This window comes from Halichoerus grypus, chromosome 6, assembly GCF_964656455.1.
Source record: "Halichoerus grypus chromosome 6, mHalGry1.hap1.1, whole genome shotgun sequence".
Taxonomy (NCBI): Eukaryota; Metazoa; Chordata; class Mammalia; order Carnivora; family Phocidae; genus Halichoerus; species Halichoerus grypus.
In genome coordinates, this window is record NC_135717.1 from 17,947,133 (window position 1) to 17,965,022 (window position 17,890).

Below are 17,890 nucleotides of genomic sequence, written 5' to 3' on the forward strand. Positions count from 1 at the left end.
CCAGGTGAGAACCCGTTTCCTCGCCTTTTCCAGCCTCTGGAGGCTGCTTGCATTCCTTGGCTCATGACTAACCCCATATCACTCCAATCTCTGCTTCTGTTGTCCCATCATCTGTTCCTGACTCTGGCCCTCTGGCCTCCCTCTTATAACAATGCTCATGATTACATGGGGCCCATCTAAATAATCCAGGACAATGTCCCCATCTCAAGATCATAATCACATCTGCAAAGTCCCCTCTGCTGTGTAAGGTAACATATTCGCAGGTTCTGGAAACAAGGATGTGGAGATCTTCACAGGATGTTATTCAGAAGCAGATGACCCCAGAGAGGACAACACTTCGGGGGCTGGGGCCAAGCCTGAGGCTCAGGAGGGCATGGGATGTTCAGCAAGCAGCCATGCTGAGGGTTGGAGGTGGGCAGGGCTGCTCAGGACCCAAGTGTCAAGGGCACCGAATGCCACATCGGGCATTTGAACTTCATCCTCTAGAGCAGTGCTCCTCACACTTGAACATGCATCTGGATCAGCTGGGGATCTGGTGAAAATGCAGACCTTGAGTCAGTAGGTCTGGGTGGGGACTGAGACTCTGCATTTCCCACAGGCTCCCAGCGGCTGCAGCTGCTTGTGTGTGGACCCACTTTGAGGAGCGAGGCTTTAGAGAAGGAGGGCTCCAGAAAAGATGGTGATGCAGAAAACAGTCCTACCCAGGCTCCTTGTTTCCAGAACATCACACTGGTTGGCATTTGAATGGCATTCTCTTCCCAAGCCCTCTGTTACCCAATGTTCTTGCACATCCTACAAGAGCGGCCATTCAGGATCGCCACCATGACCTCCAGTCCAAGCCTGAAATGTTCTGTCTGACTCAGCGAAGGAAGATTCCCGGTACCGTGACACTGGCGATTCACCTGCCTTCTCAGGCCTTCGAGCAAAGGGTGTAGGGCCGGGGTGGACAAGAGGACTCTCGGGAATAGCTCTTAGATCTGTGCTCTGGCTCCAATGTGGGCATATTTTTAGAGCTGAATTGTCTTTCCTTTTAATCTAACTCTTTGAAAATTGATACCCTCATGGGTGGGGTACTTGCTGGAACCTCCCCTGTCCCTGAGCAAGCTGGATGACTGAGAGTTTGCTGGGTATTTTACTCCTACATGGAGATATCAGCGAGGACCATGCAGGGTCTTAAAATGCGACTTTGCTGTAGAGTGTTAGGGAGAGAAATCGCTTTCGCCATCATCGTGTAAGGGGCTGTAGACTCACAGACTCAACGAGAGCTAGACGGGAGCCATGAAAGGGTGAAGGGAACCATGGAGGGTCTGTGCTGACCCAGAAGTATGTGCCTTGTTTGAGGGGAGCAACACCAGCTCAGCCCCACAATCATCATCCTATGGAGATGCGGGTCCCATACTGTGCATCCACTGCATTCGTTTTGCACACGAATCCAGAAACCTGGATGAAATTGTATGTGAAGTCTCCTATTTTTAAATGTTGATAATGAATTCAGATATTTTTAAAATACTGTGTGGGCCAAACAAGACATTTTTGTGAGCTGGATTCGGCCTGTTGGCAGCTTGTTTGAGAATCCACTTGTTTTCTTGGGAGGGAAACTGAGGCCCACAGAGGTCCTGCAGCGTCGGCTGGAACTCAGGGTTGCTGACAGGCCGTGTAGCCACCATCCACCCGTCTCGCTGCAGCTCCTCTTCGGGGCAGCTCCTTTAACCCCTTCCCCCAACCTCAATCCCTGCACCTCTCAGAGGGTTACCCTGCTCCCCAGTCTTGCAACATCAAGCAGCGCGGGAGGTGGACGGCCCCCCATCTCCACCCCAATCTACCCTCAACTGGTTTTGTGACGTGGACACATCTTAACTCCTCTCTGGGCTAACATCTTCATCTGCAGATGGAGGGCTGGGGGCTCAGTGTCCCCCGGAGCCCCTCCCTGCGGGTCCCCAAGGCCTCTCTGGCCTTCTCCTCCCAGCCCCTGCGCATCCCCGCCTCTGAGCTTCAGTATTGACATGGCACAAACAGCAGCTGTCCTGAAGCCGTTTCCAGCCCCAGAGGTCCTGGCCCGCGTCATTTACATGATTTAACATGCTGGGTTTCAGGGGGCGTGTCTCCGAGCCCACAGCTAGCAGCCACCGCGCCATGACTTATTGATTTGACATATTAAACTGATGGATTTGGGGGGAAAATGTTTTATAGTAAAATGCCGCCATGCCTCGGGATTTTGCATGATTTTGCAACCGTTCGTTCCCCTCTGCTCCCCAGAAGGGTTTTATTTGTCCAGTGGCTGGGAGGCACTTGTCCAGGCTGCCCACTCCTTGGCCACGTCCCATGGCAATAACAACAAAGACAATAATAGTAACAGCTTGCGCTTATATAACACCTGCTGTGAGCCAGGCACTGCCCTAAGCGCTCTGATCATCAATTAACTTGCTTTGTCCTCACACAGCCTGCAAAGTGGGTCTGATATCTGTCCCCAATTTTCAAGTGAGAAAACAGGTTCAGTGGGAGCATGTCACTTGCCCCATCTCCCAGCTCGTGCCTGGCAGAGCTGGGCATCAACCGCGGGGACGAGGCCCGGCTCCGTGCTCTTCATACCTGTGCCCCGCTGCCGCTTATAATTATTCTAATTGCTCATAATTATACTTATTAGGAAGTAATAGTAACGCTTAGCTTTCTTGAATACTTCCCAAGGGTCAGGGTGGGGTGATTTATAGATATTGTTTCATTTAATGCTCAGGACAAATCTAGTATGCCCATTTTTCAAATGAGGAAACTGAAGGGACAGAGTTGGATAAGGCCCCCGGCCCAGGTCGTACATCCAAGACACGGTTCCCACACGTGATTTCTCCCTCAGCCAAACTGACCCTGGAAACTGTCTTAGCAAGGGAGGGACCCCGGCTGAAGGGAAATTGTTCTTGCAAACCCATCAAGTCCATCAATGGAGGGTCAAAACTGGTGTTACGAAGCTGTTTTTTAAAAAGGCAAAAAGTGCAGCTAGCAGGATTAGCTGTCACCCCACGGGCCCCGTACCTGATGAGAAGCCATTTTGTTTCTTCTGCCCTGGGAGGTCACCAGTTCTCGGCTGCAAATCGAGGCATTCGTGCCAAGTTTCAGAGACTCGAAACAATCATCTCTGTGATCACTGAGACTTTCTGGGCGTCACCAAGGCAAGACACCGTCATCCCGGCCGGAGGCTGCCAGCCCACTGTCCTTTCTGACTTCCTTTATTCACACCTGCATGCGTCCATAACACGAATAATCGTGATGAGCACTGATTGCGGGCCAGGCCCCTATACGGTGGTTCCCAATGTTTCATTATTCAAGTTCCACCTTCTTTATTTGCCAGACGCCAGCATCTACCATCTAGCATTGACTCAATCTTCTTCTGAAGTTGACTCACCTTTTTTTTTTTTTAGGGGGGTGGGAGCATTGACTCAATCTTCTTCTGAAGTTGACTCACTTTTTTCTTTTTAGGGGGGGTGGGAGGGGCAGAGAAAGAGGGAGAGAGAGAATCTCAAGCAGACTCCATGCCCCAGCATGGAGCCTGACCCGGGGCTCGATCTCACGACCCCGAGATCATGACCTGAGCGGAAATCAAGGGTCTGATGCTTAACTGATGGAGCCCCCCAGGCGCCCCTGAAGTTGACTCACTTTCTTGTATCTACATTAAAAAGGGAACTTTTGATCAGTGGTGCTCACGTTTGAGGGTTCGTCAGCATCTCCTGGAGAGCTCGTTACAACACAGACAGGTCTGAGGCCCAAGAATTAGCATCACATCTTCCCACGTGCAGCTGCGGGTTGGGGCCCACACTGAGACCACTGGCTCAGATCGCTGCTCTAATTGGATCCCTTGTCCAAAACCACAACGTCTCAGGGAGGGTCCCTGCAGGAATCAGAATCCCCCAAATGGTTCCAATGAAGGCACTTTAATGAAAAAGTCCTTAAAAAGGCATGGGAAGGGCTAAGAGAATCTGAGGCCCCCGAAGGCTGGCAAGAGAGGGGAGCCGTTACAGCCTTGGGAGGGCAGGAGAAAGGGTGGGGACAGTGTAGGAGCTGCAAAACAAACCTTGGGAGCTGTGGTCATAGGAAGAGAATGAAGCCTCCGCCAGAAAAGGGGCACAAGACAGGGAGCAGGGCAGAGAAACACTGACCTTCCTCTTCCTACCCTCCGATTTCTAGCTGGTGCCCCTCCTTGTTCATCCAGAGGGCCAGGGAGCCTGGGGGTGCAGTCCTAGGAGTCAGGCCTCTGGGGCACAGAGAAGGGCGGAGAGCAGTGATTGGGGGAGGACGGGAGAGGATGGGGCTGATGGAGAATCACCGGCCCAGAAGGAAATTGTCTAAATGCCCTTCAAGTCTGCCTAGGAACTGCTGAAGATTCTGAGCCCTCTCACGGTTTTAAACAATTAACAAGTGGTAGAAATGTGATAAGGACACATTAGCACCGGAGAGAGACTCTTTTGATTGAGGTGATAAGAATTTTAAAAATAACAGAGAACTGAGTAGCTTTTTCACTTTTTGATTCAGACAATTTAGTGTTGTGGTGAGACACGTGTAATACCACCGCTCCCCTGGTGGGAAACGCAGATGTGTGGGTGGCACCCCCCAGTGTTACCCACTTGGGGTGCTTTAGCAGCTCACATCAGACATTGGTTGAGGACTGCAGCTGGGGGTGGAGGGTGGTGTCATGTCCCCCCCCCCAAGTCCAGCCTACTGTGAAGGTGGGGGAAGGTAGGGAGTGGGCTCTGGAGACCAGGGCAAGCACTGGGGTGGAGAGGTCCACCATCTGCTCAGTTGCCCAACTGGACACGTGGCCTCACTCTGGACTCCTCCCTGTTCCTTTGCCACCACATTCGTGGTGAGAGTCCACTGAGCCCACGCCTCGGGAGTTACCAGGTTCTGACTGGTCCTCACCCCACCGTTGCCATGGCAGGCCACCACCATCTCTCGCTCGGAGCGCAGCAGAGACCTCCAGCAGGCCACCCAGGCGTCCTTCCAGAGCAGACCTCCTGACGGGGGTCCTTCCCCTGCTAAGACCCGGAGGACCCCACTGGCCTTGGCCTCAGGGGCCAAGCGCAGCTTCCACAGCCTGGCTTCCGGCGTCCCCGAGACCTGTCTGCTCTTCCTTGTGACCTCCTTCCCCCCGACATCTGGTGGCCAGCTGGCCTCGGGATCGCGGAGGCCTGAAGTCCACCCCTCCCCCATCCCACTCGGTGGCCACCCTCTTGCAGGAATCCTGGTTCAGGCATTGTTTGGGATGCCGGAGAGCATGGAGATGAGGGCCATGGCCAGGGAACCCTGTGGCCTCCAACCCAGACGGGCCCCTCTGACCAGCCCAAGGGCGGAGAATGATACGATTTCAAAGTGGCTCTTCCATCCTGCCAACTTACAGCCACGACGGGTCCTGGAGTCAGAGGGGCCTGGGTGTGAACCCAGGCTGTACCACGATGCAGCTGTGCAGACTAGTTGCTTAGTCCCTCTGAACTTAAGTTTGCTCATCTGTAAAGCGGATGCTGCTCACTACCTCGTACGGGTGTGAGGAGGTTAACAGGTGAATGCTAGAGTCTGAGGTCAGATTCTCTAGAAGTAGATGCTGAGATGAGGATTCACGTGTAAGTCAGGTACAAAGGAAATGCCCCAGGGGAGAGTGGTAAGGGAACTGGGGGAGGCAGGACAGGGAAACAAATCTGGAGAGAATAAGAAGCCTAAGTGACCCTAACCGGGCATCCGAGATACCCCACAGTTAACTTACTTATTTTCTGAGCATCTCGGCCCCTGATGCCCCATCCCACCTCTCAGCCCATCTGAAAGAGCAGAGCCAGATGCTGCTGTGAGGGGAGGGGGGAGGCAGGAGGGGTGGAGGCCTGGCCTGGGGCCCATGTGGGCAGGGATAAGAGCACCCCTCCTGGGGGAATAGGGGTTCTCTGGGGGAGGCACTGAGTCAGTAAGCAGCACAGTGGTGAGGGGCAGCCTCTGCATGCCACCCGGGCAAGAGCAGCTAGAGATGAAGGCTGCTGGGAGGGAGGCCAGGCCTCCGCGGGAGCTGCCGCCCTCCTGGTGTGGCTCAGCTCGCCCCGCATCTCCTGCCTTCCTCCCTGTTGCCTTGGTGGGCCTTGGGCCAGAGAAGGGCCTCAGAGGCTATGAGTGTGCCATGCCAGGGGGTGTTTTAACAACATCCAGGCTGCCAAGAGCACATTATTCTCTTATAGAAATCCAAGGGATTGCCCAGGAGATGTGATATTTTTGTAGCCAAAAAAAAAAAAAAAAAAAAGGAAAAAGGAAAAAGAAAAAAAGAATTTATCCACAGCTCTAAAAGCCCGTTGTGCTAGGAATGATAGTGGGTGTTTCAGAATCTGGATTCTTTGTCAGGGAGCAGATAAGGACTGAGAATTTTCTGTTTGTTTGCTTCATTCACTAAATAGTATATATTGGATGTCCCTAGGATGGTCCCGGTGGAAGGAACAATCTTATAAAGGCAGAGAGGTAGGAAGGACATGTTTGACAGGTTTGGAGAACAGAAAAGCTAAAGATCAGGACTCTTTGTTGTAAGGGATAGAAATTCCACCTCAAACTGGCTTAGGCAAAGACAAGGACTTAATTGGTTCATGTGATTGAAAGCACAAATGACTGGGAGCTTCAGGCATGGCTGGATCCAGGTGCTCTCAAACAATGTCATAGGACACAATCCTCCTCCATCTCGGCTCTGCCTTCCTTGGCACTGGCTCTGCTTTTAGGAAGGCCCTTGCCCCTGGGTGGCTCAGTCATTTCCATCCTTCCACCCTCCCAGGCTCAAACCTAGTAAAAAGAAAGGAATTTTCTTCACCAATAGTTCTAGTGAAAGTCCTGACTCTCATTGAACTGACTTGGGTCATATGTCCGTCTCTGGCTGACCCTTTAGAGAAGGGTCCATAGTCCCTTCTCTAACGCGTGGGCCTTGCTCTAACACTGGTTAGTGTGGCTTGGAAGGTAAGTCATGTGATGCATTGCATTTTATCTTGCCCATCCTTTTTCTCAGAAATCTTACCTCCTCCCACATTGCATTTCTCTTTCTTGACTCTGTCTCTAGCCTTGACCTCACTCAAGTGCCCCTGGGCTCCACTTCCTGGGACATGGGAGGGACATATTCCTCCCATACAACAACAGTAATATGGCACAAATTGAGCTGTCACTAGACGCTAAGTACAAGCTCTTCACGTTGCTGTCTAATGGAATCCTCACAGCATGACAACACTATGAAATAGGTGTTATTATTATCCTTGTTTTATAGGTGAAGAAGCGCAGGCATAGAGAGGTTCATTCCTGAACCAATTAGAGTCAGGGGGCTCCTGAAGCTCTGATTGACTGGATAGGAGTCATGTGCCTGAACGTGGAGCCAGGATGGTCAGCTATAACTGACCTACACAGACCGAGAGAAGGGAAGGGACTCTCTAAATGAGAGGCATGTAAGAAGAAGAAGGGGGGGGCGTAATGTGGGGTGGGAGAAAGAGAAGATGCCCCCTAAACTAGGTGACAAATGATGGCAACCCAAATTGGAAAAATTGGGGAGAAAAGGGAGCTGTGCTAGCACAAGGAAAACAAAGATTTGAGGAGCCAAACCACGGGAAGGACAGAGGTGCAGTGCGCCTTCAGGAACAGCAGGAACCGGGCGCGCACACTGTCAGAAAGCTCACGCTCTCCTCAGATCTGGTCTTCCCGTTCACTTCTGTGCTTCCAGGCGCAGACTGCCAGGGGAGGGCTCTGATTGGCCGATCCTAGGTCACGTGACCACACCGGGCCAATCAACCATGTCCAGGAAGGGAGGCCCTCTTTAGAACATGGCTGCTCCTGGGACAGCCACGAGGTTGAAGCTGTGGCAGGAGCTGTAGTAGTTTCCAGAAAAAAGTGGAGTAGGGTACAGGGCCGATGAAAATGTAGGTGTGTGCTCGTAGCTGCAGGTGACAGAGAACACCGCCCTGACCACTTTAACCACAGGGCAGCCCTCGGGGCTGGTGATTGGCCGGGTGATGTCACCCTCCCGTCCCTCTGCTCAGAAACAACAGTGTCCGCTTCGTCCCTCTGCTAAGGCGGGTGCCCTCCGGGCCATCAGGTGGCTCCCGGGAGCAGTCATCTACCAGATGAGAAGAGAAAGAGAGACTCCGTCCAGCTGCAGGACGGAGGTTCCTCCCTCGGGTCAGAAGGGGCCCCCGCACTAGTAAGCGTCACCCCGAGAGCGCCGGGCTCCCCCTGACTTGGGCTTGGGCTCCTGAGCCAGTTGTGGTGCAGAGGACGTGGCCGTGATCAGCTGTGTCATCAGGACGCTAGAACTGCGGTCCTCATCTGGGTCCCCCAACCGATGGGCGTGGGGTGGAAGGTACACGGGGCGGGGCCTCCCTGCTGCGTCCCTCGCCTCACGGCCGCTCTGCCCCTGTCGTGCAGGGGTCCTGTGGCTGTCGGTGGTCTCCGAGGTGCTCTATATCCTCCTGCTGGTGGTTGGCTTCAGCCTCATGTGTCTCGAGCTCTTCCACTCCAGCAATGTCATCGACGGGCTCAAGCTCAACGCCTTCGCAGCTGTCTTCACGGTGCTGTCAGGTAAGGCGGAGGGCGTCGGGCAGTGCAGCCCAACCCTGGGCTTCCGGAGGAGCGGACTGTGGGTGCGGGAGCCGCCCTGAGGCTCTCTCCCCCCCCCCCGCGGTGACCTTGCACCAGTCACTTCCCTTCTCTCAGCCTCCGTGGTACAGTTTGTAAAATGGGATTTGCTTGCTTATTCACTCCTTCGGTGGTTCTTGACTATCTATCACGTGCCAGGTGCTGTGCTAATGATAAGTACTGGGGTTTTGGTGATGAGCAGAAAGGGACAGTTGCAGCCTCCGGTGAAGTTTCACGTGCGGGAGAGAGAGGTGAATTAGCTAGAGATGTAGTCAGGAGCCGAACACCCTATGGCCCAGTGATGGATGGCATTTGTGGGACAAGGCAGAGAGAGGTGCCTTATTGGAATGAGTGGATGATGGTGTCTTCCATAGGGATATAAAAGGGGGGCCTGTTTGGGGTGGCAGGCACATCACTCATCTGCTTTAGCTTTTTTGCCTTTGAGACATTCATGTGGAAGCTGAAGGAGCAAACACCTCTGGAAGCTCAGGGACTAGTGTGGGGTGGGCAGAGATTGTGTGGAAAGGCCACAGAGCCAGGGGTTTTGAGGGCTTTAGGGAGAATGGGATGGTCGGCCTCGTGATAGGACTCAGGGAGGTGGAGACAGACGACTCCAAGAAAAGGCCACTGGATTAGGTGGCCAGGTGCCCCGAGTTGTTTCAATAGATCCAGGTCATGAGGGGTTAAGCAGGGAATGTGCCAGAGGGAGTAAAAAGAGCCTATAAACCATAACTTCAGGCGGCCTGACAGAGTGGTGGCTTGGCTGTGTAAGACATCTGTTCCTAAAAAGCCAAATGTAAATTGAATTTCTATAAATCTAATCCCATTCTTCATGCATTGGAAGAACCCTCTATTTAATGAAACTGAAACGATGAGCCTTTTGGTAAGGGAAATAATCTCCCCCTAATTGAAGTGTGTGTATGTAACAGAGGGATCCCTCAAAGATTGAGAGCTGAATTCAAGAGATTACAGCACGCTCCACAGATCAAAACACGAGTGACTTGGCATTCTCAGGATGTGGAAATCTAACCATCATAGTAAAGGAAAGCGAAGAAAAAGAGAGTGAGCCTCATAGTGTAGTGTCCGTTTTGGATCGTGCTCACCCCATTCCTAGCTATTGAACCATGGACTATTCTGGACCTATTTGTTTTTTTTTCTCCCCCCATCTTGTGTGCATTTACTCAACCAATATTCAAAGAAGGCCTAAAGGACGAGGCATTGTAGGTTTGGGCAAGTCAAAGGAAAAACGGCTGTGTCTTCACCTTCCTGAAGTTTGCAATCTTGTGAGAGACAGACTCATCAAACAATTAGAAAATGGTGGGTTGACCTCTAGTAGTGAGAGGCCTGCAGGAGGGGCACCCACGTTGGCCCCCAGGGATGGGTGGGGATGGGTGGGCTGGGGTATGGGTAGGGGAAGACATCCTTTGAGCTGAGGCTTGGTAAAAAATGTAAGAGTTTCCCTGATGGACAGCTTGGGGAAGGCATTCCACATAGAGGGAACAGCATGGGCAAAGGCCTAGTGGGGTGGCATATTCTGGAAATTCCGAGTTGTTTGAATGATGGGAAGGCAGAGTAGAGAGAGCAGGAGAATTGAGAGATGAGGCTGGAGACCTGGCTGAGGGTCTTGGTGATTTTCAGTGACCTTTAGCTTTTACCTTGGAGCCATTAAGAATCCGGAGCAGAGGGGGATATGGTCAGGTGTGCATTTGGGGATGAGGGCTCCGGCTGTGGCCTGGACGGAGTGGAGCAAGAGTGGAGGTGGGGAGACTGGCCAGGAGGTGAGAAAGGACATGGCCCCACCCTGCCCCAGCTCAGGGGCAGTGGGAATGGGATGCAGGCGCACACGCCCTCTGTCCGGCTCGGAGGTGAAGTGAGCAGGGTTGCAGACTGCTCAGGAGAGCTGAGTGGGCCTGGAAAACAGAGAACCCCGGGCAGCTCCCTAGTGTGGAGTCCACAGAATTCAGGGGGTCCATGAGCCGGGTGGGGGGAAAAGTTCCAGCCTTATTTTTCTAACTTGTAACTGACATGCAGTATGTCCTTCAACTATGAACGGAGGCGACAAAACGCGGTATCGGGGAGCACCTGTTAGGTAGTCGCCAGTAATAGTCTGTATTTGTGCTCTCACACTACGGTTGTGGCAGGTATCTTGAGATGTGTTCATTCAAAAGCGTAACGTGTACTAGAGCTTCTGCGGAATCTTATCTAGTGTGTTAATGAAGACGCACATATATTCTTGTACTGCACACTTGTTTATTTTGCTAACTCCATTTCCATGTAACTGGTGTGCTCTGTCATCCTGTGTATTTTATTTTATGCAGCCAGAAACGTGATTCTGAGGAGGGGCCTCTAAGTCCAGATGGCCAGAGCCTCTGACCTGGGGTCGCTTGGCTGGCTGGGGACGGTGGGTCACCAAGATGGGGAATGTGGGAGAAAAGCAGGTAGTGGGAGGGGATGGGTCTGGTTTGAGCAGGTGGGCTGTGCCATGCTGGCCCCTCTCCCTTCTTAGTGGTTTCACCTTTTCTTTCCCCGCTGCAAGCTCGAAGAATCCCTTCCATTATGCCAAGCACCCAGCCCTCCCCCTCAACCTGCTCGCTCCAGTCACCCAATAAAAGCTGGTGGGCAGCCCAAGACAGCCATCTCCAGGTCTTCAAGCAGACCTCTCGTGGGGTAGGAGGTGGGGGCTCTTCCCCCGACCTCAAAGGGCTTATCACAGTTTTCACCCCTCAAAACAAAAAAGCCCCAGAGCCCCACTGCTAAAGAAAATAAGATTGTCTCCAGTTAATTTCAGACAGATAAACAATGCAGGGCTCAGGGAGGTTAATTGACTTGCCCAGGGTCACACAGCTGGTCAATTGTGGAGCCAGGATTAAACCCAGCTCCTGCTGGCTTCAAAGCCCTGTGCTCTTTTCATAGCATGGAGCTGCAGGGGTGACGGGGGCTGGAGGGAGTAGACTTTTAAGTCTTCGGGAAACAGTAAGAAGCGTGTGTGAGCCAGATGATGTCATAAGAGTGAAGTAGCAAGTGGTGGAGAGAAAGCATTTTGTATTCATGCCCGGGAGAAGACAGACGGGGGTAACAGGACCCCAGGAGAGAGGCTGCCAGGCCTGGGAGCCATGGGCCTTTCCGGAGCCACTTGAAAACAGGCCAAGGGGTGAGGAGGGGCCTGGAGGAGGCGGGTGGGCTTCGGGCCTGCTCTGATGGGAGGGGAAGGAGTGGGCAAGCCCACTGAGCAAGTCCATGGGCAGGGGGCAAGGGCTGGGTTCTGACATTGCCAGAGCAGCTCACAAAGAAGGGTCCTCAGCCCAAGGTCAACAACACCTTCTAGGATAGAGGGGAAAGCAGAGTTGGGGCAGCCCCCACTCGACCCAATTATTATAATCAATTATTATAATCAACCAAGTGATTCTGATGAATCATAAGAGCCAGTGCTGGCTGAGATGCTAGGGTGCCAGCACTGGGCTCAGCCTGCCACGTGGTGTCCTTGGGAGGAGGGGTCTAACACCGCACGCGTCCCTACTTGCCTGTAGTCACGTCGCCGGTGAGCTGTTAAACCCCCGACGGAGTCTGCCACGTAAAGCGCTTTGAGCAGGGCTTAGCACCTGGGACTTCAGCTTGCTATGTTATTATTATTATTATTCCCAGCTGTCTTCCAGTATATTGAGGGGCAGATCGTGGCCCCGGGGACCAGCCCTGTCCCAGTGAGGTGGGGGGCCGAGGGGCTCACGCCCTTCAGTGAAGGGAGACGGGGTAGCAGGGCCTGGCCAGCAGGGCTGCGTTCCTGGCAGAAGGTGGTTGTACAGAGGGAGTTCGGCCCCCGAGGACCGGGGGCAGGGGCTGTGGCTGCTGGCCCACTGGCCCAGGGCCTAGAGCTCACAGTATTTCTAGGGACCCATGACATGTTTTCATTTTGACTGCTTTTCAAAGCAGCAGAAAAAAAATTAACGTAATAATAACGAAGACCTAAGAGTGAATCTAGGCTGGATCATAATTGTCTTTCTATCATTGCAGTCATAAAATGTGATTTTTAAATATTTCTTTTACGGAGGAACAGGCCCGTGGAGGCCCGTGGAGGCAAAAATGCGTGGGGCCCATGAAAGTCATAACATGGCCCTGCAGCAGGCCACAGCTTTTCTCGGGCTCTCAGGACCGGGCAAGACCCAATTCCAGACCAGGGGTGGCTCCAGCCGCCTGTGGCCCCCTTGCCGGGTCCTATGACTTTAGCCAAGAGGTGCTGGAGAAGATGAACTCCCCGAGTTTCTTCCCCCAGCAACCAGAGTCTTACAGCCCAGAAGGGATGTGAGTGCAGGCTCGAACATGTCTGTTCTTCCTCAGTTCCTCTGAAAAATGAGACCAATCTACTTAGGAAAAACACAAAGTCATTTGGAGAATCCCTGCACAATCCAGCCAACTGTGGGCTTTTAGTAAAAGGTGCTGTAGCACGAAGAGAAACGTGACCGTTTCTGGAAAATAAAGCAGACTTCATGGAGAAGTCAGTAAGAGTATTTTGTTAAGCAATGAGAAATGGAAGTTTTGCAGTAAAACAAAAAATGACCAAGGCGAGGTTGCTGTTTGGAATTGGTTTCAGGAGCCGTTTTTAGAGCGAGGCATGAATTGAGGAGCAAGCAACTCCACGGCCCGCAAGGTGGACACCACAATGTGTTTTGGACAGAGGTTGGGGGACTGGGGGACCTTGGAATTTCTCTTAGCATGGTGATTATAGCTTTTTGCCGTAAACCATCACGTATTATTTTAGGATGAGTTTCTTGATACCCTAATTCTTGGGGTCTGTGCTGAAAGAATCCCACATTGATAACCCCCTCTGTTCAGTCTCCCTACCCTGGTCAGACTGGCTCTCTTGCCCGTAACTTGGAGAACAAGTACTTTTGTGTATTTTTGTGTCTAAAAATGCAGAGGGTCTAAGTCAGAGATATAAGTATTTCCATATTATTAAAGATTCTTTTTTTTTAAAAAAATATTCTATTTATTTATTTTGACAGAGAGTTAGAGGGCACAAGTAAGCAGAGGGGCAGGCAGAGAGAGAGAGGGAGAAGCAGGCTCTCCACTGAGCAGGGAGCCCGACGCGGGGCCCGATCCCAGGACCCTGAGATCACGACCTGAGCTGAAGGCAGACGCTCAACCGACTGAGCCACCCAGGCGCCACTAAAGATTCTTTTGATTGCAGGTGACAAGAACCCAATCATATTAGCTAATGGAAGAAAGGGGATGATGATAGAAATCTGTTGATTCATATAATTGAAAAATACAAGGTGGTTGAGCTTTAGGCATGGCTGCATCTAGGTGATCATGTCATCAAGAATCTATATCTCCACACTCTGCTTTCTCCTGACTTCATTCTCAATTAGGCTTTGTCCATGTAGAGAGAAGATGGTTACAAGCAGCTCCAGGCTTACATAAGATTCCAGGGGTAGAGAGAGCTCCTTTCCAACAGCTCTCGCAAAACTTTAAGGAGGACTGTGTAGGTTCATAGACTTATTCCTGAACCAGTCTCCATGCCAGAGAGTGAAATACACTGATTAACCAGGCCTGGGTCCCTAGACATACCCATGCTGTGGACTAAGCGGGATTATTATGCAGCGGTGGACAAGTGGTTGCCCAGATGAACGGGTCGATTGCAAATCCAAATGGCTTGTCAGGTTGCGAGATTAGCAGGAGGTCAGCAGTGGAGCTTTTAAAGACTCAGAGCCCCAGGAATGGCCGAGGTCTTGATTTGGGTTCCTCCAAAGCAGATCCTAAGATGAAGACTTGGGTGCCGGGTAGCTTATATGGGAGGTGATCCCAGGAATTATGGTGGGAGAGTGGAGAAAGAAGACAGGAAGGGAGGAGAGTCAATAAGGGAGTGTCGATGAGCAGGTGAGCACTGTGGGCAACTGGGGTCAGTCCTGCTGGGGTCCCTCTGAGAGGGACACATCTCAGAACTGTTCACCCAAGGGGTGAGAAAGCAGCACTATTTCCTCACCAGCTCCTATTGGACACTGGTTCGGAGTCACTCCCAAGGCATTAACCTTCTAGAATCTCTAATCTTCTCTGCCTAAGAAAGCAAGTGTCCAAGGAAGGAAGCTGCTAACGGGCACAGGAACCGTCCTACCCCACGCAGCAGGTGGCTTCCGGCGTCGGGGCGGGACTGACGGCTTCTGGCACAGAGAACCAAATCCAGGCAAAGAGGGGGGGTTCTGATACACCGGTGCACTGTACTGTAACTCTCATGCTGTCCGCCCAGAGCGAGCCTCAGACGCCACGGTCCCCAGCAAGACCGCCCCCACCTCAGAGGCCAGCCGCAAGTGCAGCCTTACCCCAGGCCAGCCTCCCTTCTGACCAGCTGACAAAGCCAGGCTTCCCACAAGGCCCTGTGGTAATGTAGTAGAACAACTCACAGAACTCGGGAAAGAGCTGTGTTTAAGATTACAGTATTATTGTGAAGGATGCAGTCGGGACCAGCTAAAGGAGGAGACCCTAAGGGTGAGGTCTAGGAGGGCCTCAAATGCAGAGCTTCCGTGCCTACTTGATTCTGTGCAATTGGGGTGCATTGCCCTGGGGCACAACTGTGTTCACTAACCAGGAAGCTCCCCTGAGCCTGGTGTCCAGAGTTTTTACTGGGGGCTCATTACATAGGCAGGATTGATGGGATCGCTGGCCCTGTGCTTGAACTCGTTCTCTAACCCTCCAGCCTACCCCCTGGAGGCTGATGTTAGAGCTGGCTCAAAGCCCTACCCTCTGATCACGTGGTGCATCTGTCTGCGGACCAGCCCCCATTTTGAGTCATCTCATTCATTAGCAAAAACTCAGGTGTGATCCAGGGGCTCGTGAATAACAAAGACACCCAATCACTCAGGAAATCCCAGGGGTTTAGAGTCTCCCTCTCAGAACTGAGGACAAAGGCCAGTCAGATTCTTTATTAACCAGGGGTCTGGATGGGCAGACAGGAGCTGTGCCTGCAGTCGGGTTTTTTTTTTTGGGTGGGCCGGCGGCGCTGGTAACGTTTTAGGGAGGGAGGGGCCTGGGCAGTCTTCTCTGATTTGGGACAAGTACCTTAAGCACTGGCAAGGGGGCTGGGCCTGCTTAGCCTACAGGCTTCTGCAGGGAGTCCCGGAGGGTTTTGGATCCTCTCTCCAGCTCCCTGTTCCAACCCCTCCTGTGTCCATGAGGTAGCGGACCACGCCCAGGCTCCCCAGACTCCGTTCTCTGAAGCTGATCTGGCCAGTGCCATGTTCATCCCCTGAACCCCCGTGGGCAGGGAGCACTGAAGCGCTCTCGTTTCTGGAAAGGAACTTAATTTTCATACTGAGCTCCCATCCTCCTGCCCTAGCACAAGTCTTCAGAATTTTGGGGGTCTGTCTCCCTCCTGTCTTTGCTGTATGGTCTTACATAAGGCCAGACAGACACGGGATGGGGCTTAGTCTTTGTTATCATCCTACAGGTCACAGTCCCTGAAACCCTTCCAGCCAGAAGTGTCCCAGAATCTAGAACTTTTCAAATTTTGGAAGGTAACGTGATCCCTGGACCATCCATTACCTAATACCACAGCAGGGGCTGGGGCATCACCCTGTAAGCAAACACATTTCATATCGCTGCAGTAAAAGCCATGAATATTCATGCTAGGGGGATAAATAAAGACCGTCAGTAGCTTCACATCCATTCAGGTCAGGCTTTCTTGCTGAATGAGTTCAGGCCAAGCCAGGTTTTATGTCCAAAATGCGTTACAAAGAAGCTTTTAGATTTCAGAAGTTCTGAGAATTTGGAAGTGTGGACAGGAAATTATGGGCTCAGTAGCTACCATTTACGGAGCATCTACTATGCGCTAGGCTTCTAAACACATCACCTCATTCTACAGTTGAGAAAATTGAGGCCCAGGGCTGGTAGGTGCAGTTCTGGCCTCAAAGCCCATGTGCTGTCCTACTGCATGGGTCCATGCAGCCTGCTTCTGCTTCTTTGCTGCCCTGTGCACAGAGTCCCTTCTGGTCCCCGGGGCTCTTTGTTGCTAGGGCCACATGGAAGATGGGAGAACGAGGCTGATACTCGTTCTGGAGTGTGGTCCCGTCACTCCAGATCAGAGTTCTCAAATCCAGTGCCCACAGGGACAGTTGTGGGTGACATCAGTGGGTAAAGCCAGCTGGATGTAATACAACAGTGACCGCGAGGGCCCTGGCAAACGGGAGGGCACTCCCCCTCAGCAGCGCATGGTTGCCATGGAGAGAGATGCATGGCCTTCCGGGAAAGCCCCAAATCAGATTTTTAATTCAATTGTTTTTAAAATAGCTTTACTGAGGCATAATTTATAGATCATAAAGTTCACCCACGTAAAGTGTACAATTTAATGCTTTTTTAGTAACCATCAGCACAGTGCAATTTTAAAACCTTTTCATCACCCCAAAAAGAAACCCTGTACGCACTAACACTCCTTATTTTCCACCAAGCCCGCCAGCCCTGGGCAACCACTCATCCAAGGTCTGTCTCCATAGATTTGCCTTCCAGACATCCTGTATAAATGAGATCCTCCAGGGTCTGGTCTTTTATGTTTTATGACTTGCTGCTTTCACGTAATACCAGGTCTTCACGGGGTTCATCCATGTCGTAGCAGGTGTCAGCATCCCGTTCCTTTTTACTGCTGAATAACATTCCGCGGCCCAGGTCCACCACATCCGGTTTCTCCATTTATCAGTGGATGGGACACGTGTGTTGTATCCGCTTTTTGGTTAGCTATGAACCTTCTGTGATGGTGGCACGAACATTCACGGGCCAGTGTTTGTGTGGACATATGTTTTCCTCGGGAAGGAATGGGTGGGTCACATGGTAATCCTCTGTCTAACTTTTAATTCAAAATATTTGAAGTGAGCGTGCCAGCCAACAGATGGTCGCTGCAGACCCTCATCTCCCTCCCCTGCCCCAACCAAGAAAAAGCCAACTTTTTTTTTTTTTTTGGTCCTGAGGACTATAGTGTAGACAGCTCACTCTTTCCCCTGCTCAGAGGCCCCTGGCCTAATCCGCTCAGTAAGTGAAGGCTTCTCATAGTGAAAACCAGGAAGGGAAGGATTTGCAGATGGGTTTTTCTTGCCCCTTTCCTGCAAAACCTCTGGGACAAGGAAGTTTAGAGCCTCTGGATGGAGGGAAAGAAAAGGGGGAGAAAATACAGGGGAAAAAACACAAATTAACATCTTAAAATATCATCTAGCCACAGCCATTTGCCTGAGGATTGGTTTGGCTTACTCACCAGGTGCCTGAGGTTCATATTCCTCAAACTTACAGCTCTCTATGTGAT

At 51.9% G+C, this 17,890-nt stretch overlaps 1 protein-coding gene across 12 annotated transcripts in view; it reads left to right on the plus strand.

Annotated features, from left to right (window-relative positions):
- The window catches only part of GSG1L (GSG1 like), a 230,726-nt gene that overhangs the window by 119,798 nt on the left and 93,038 nt on the right, over positions 1–17,890 (plus strand). For 10 of the 12 annotated variants that reach the window (XR_013448788.1, XR_004908983.2, XM_036066339.2 and 7 more), the window contains one exon: positions 8,407–8,559. The exons of the other annotated variants lie outside the window; for them this stretch is intronic. Coding sequence is in view for 8 of the 10 variants with exons in the window: in XM_036066339.2 (XP_035922232.2) it covers positions 8,407–8,559 (153 nt within the window). In the remaining 2 variants the exon portion in view is untranslated. The remainder of the gene's footprint in view (positions 1–8,406; positions 8,560–17,890) is intronic. 12 annotated transcript variants of the gene reach the window in all.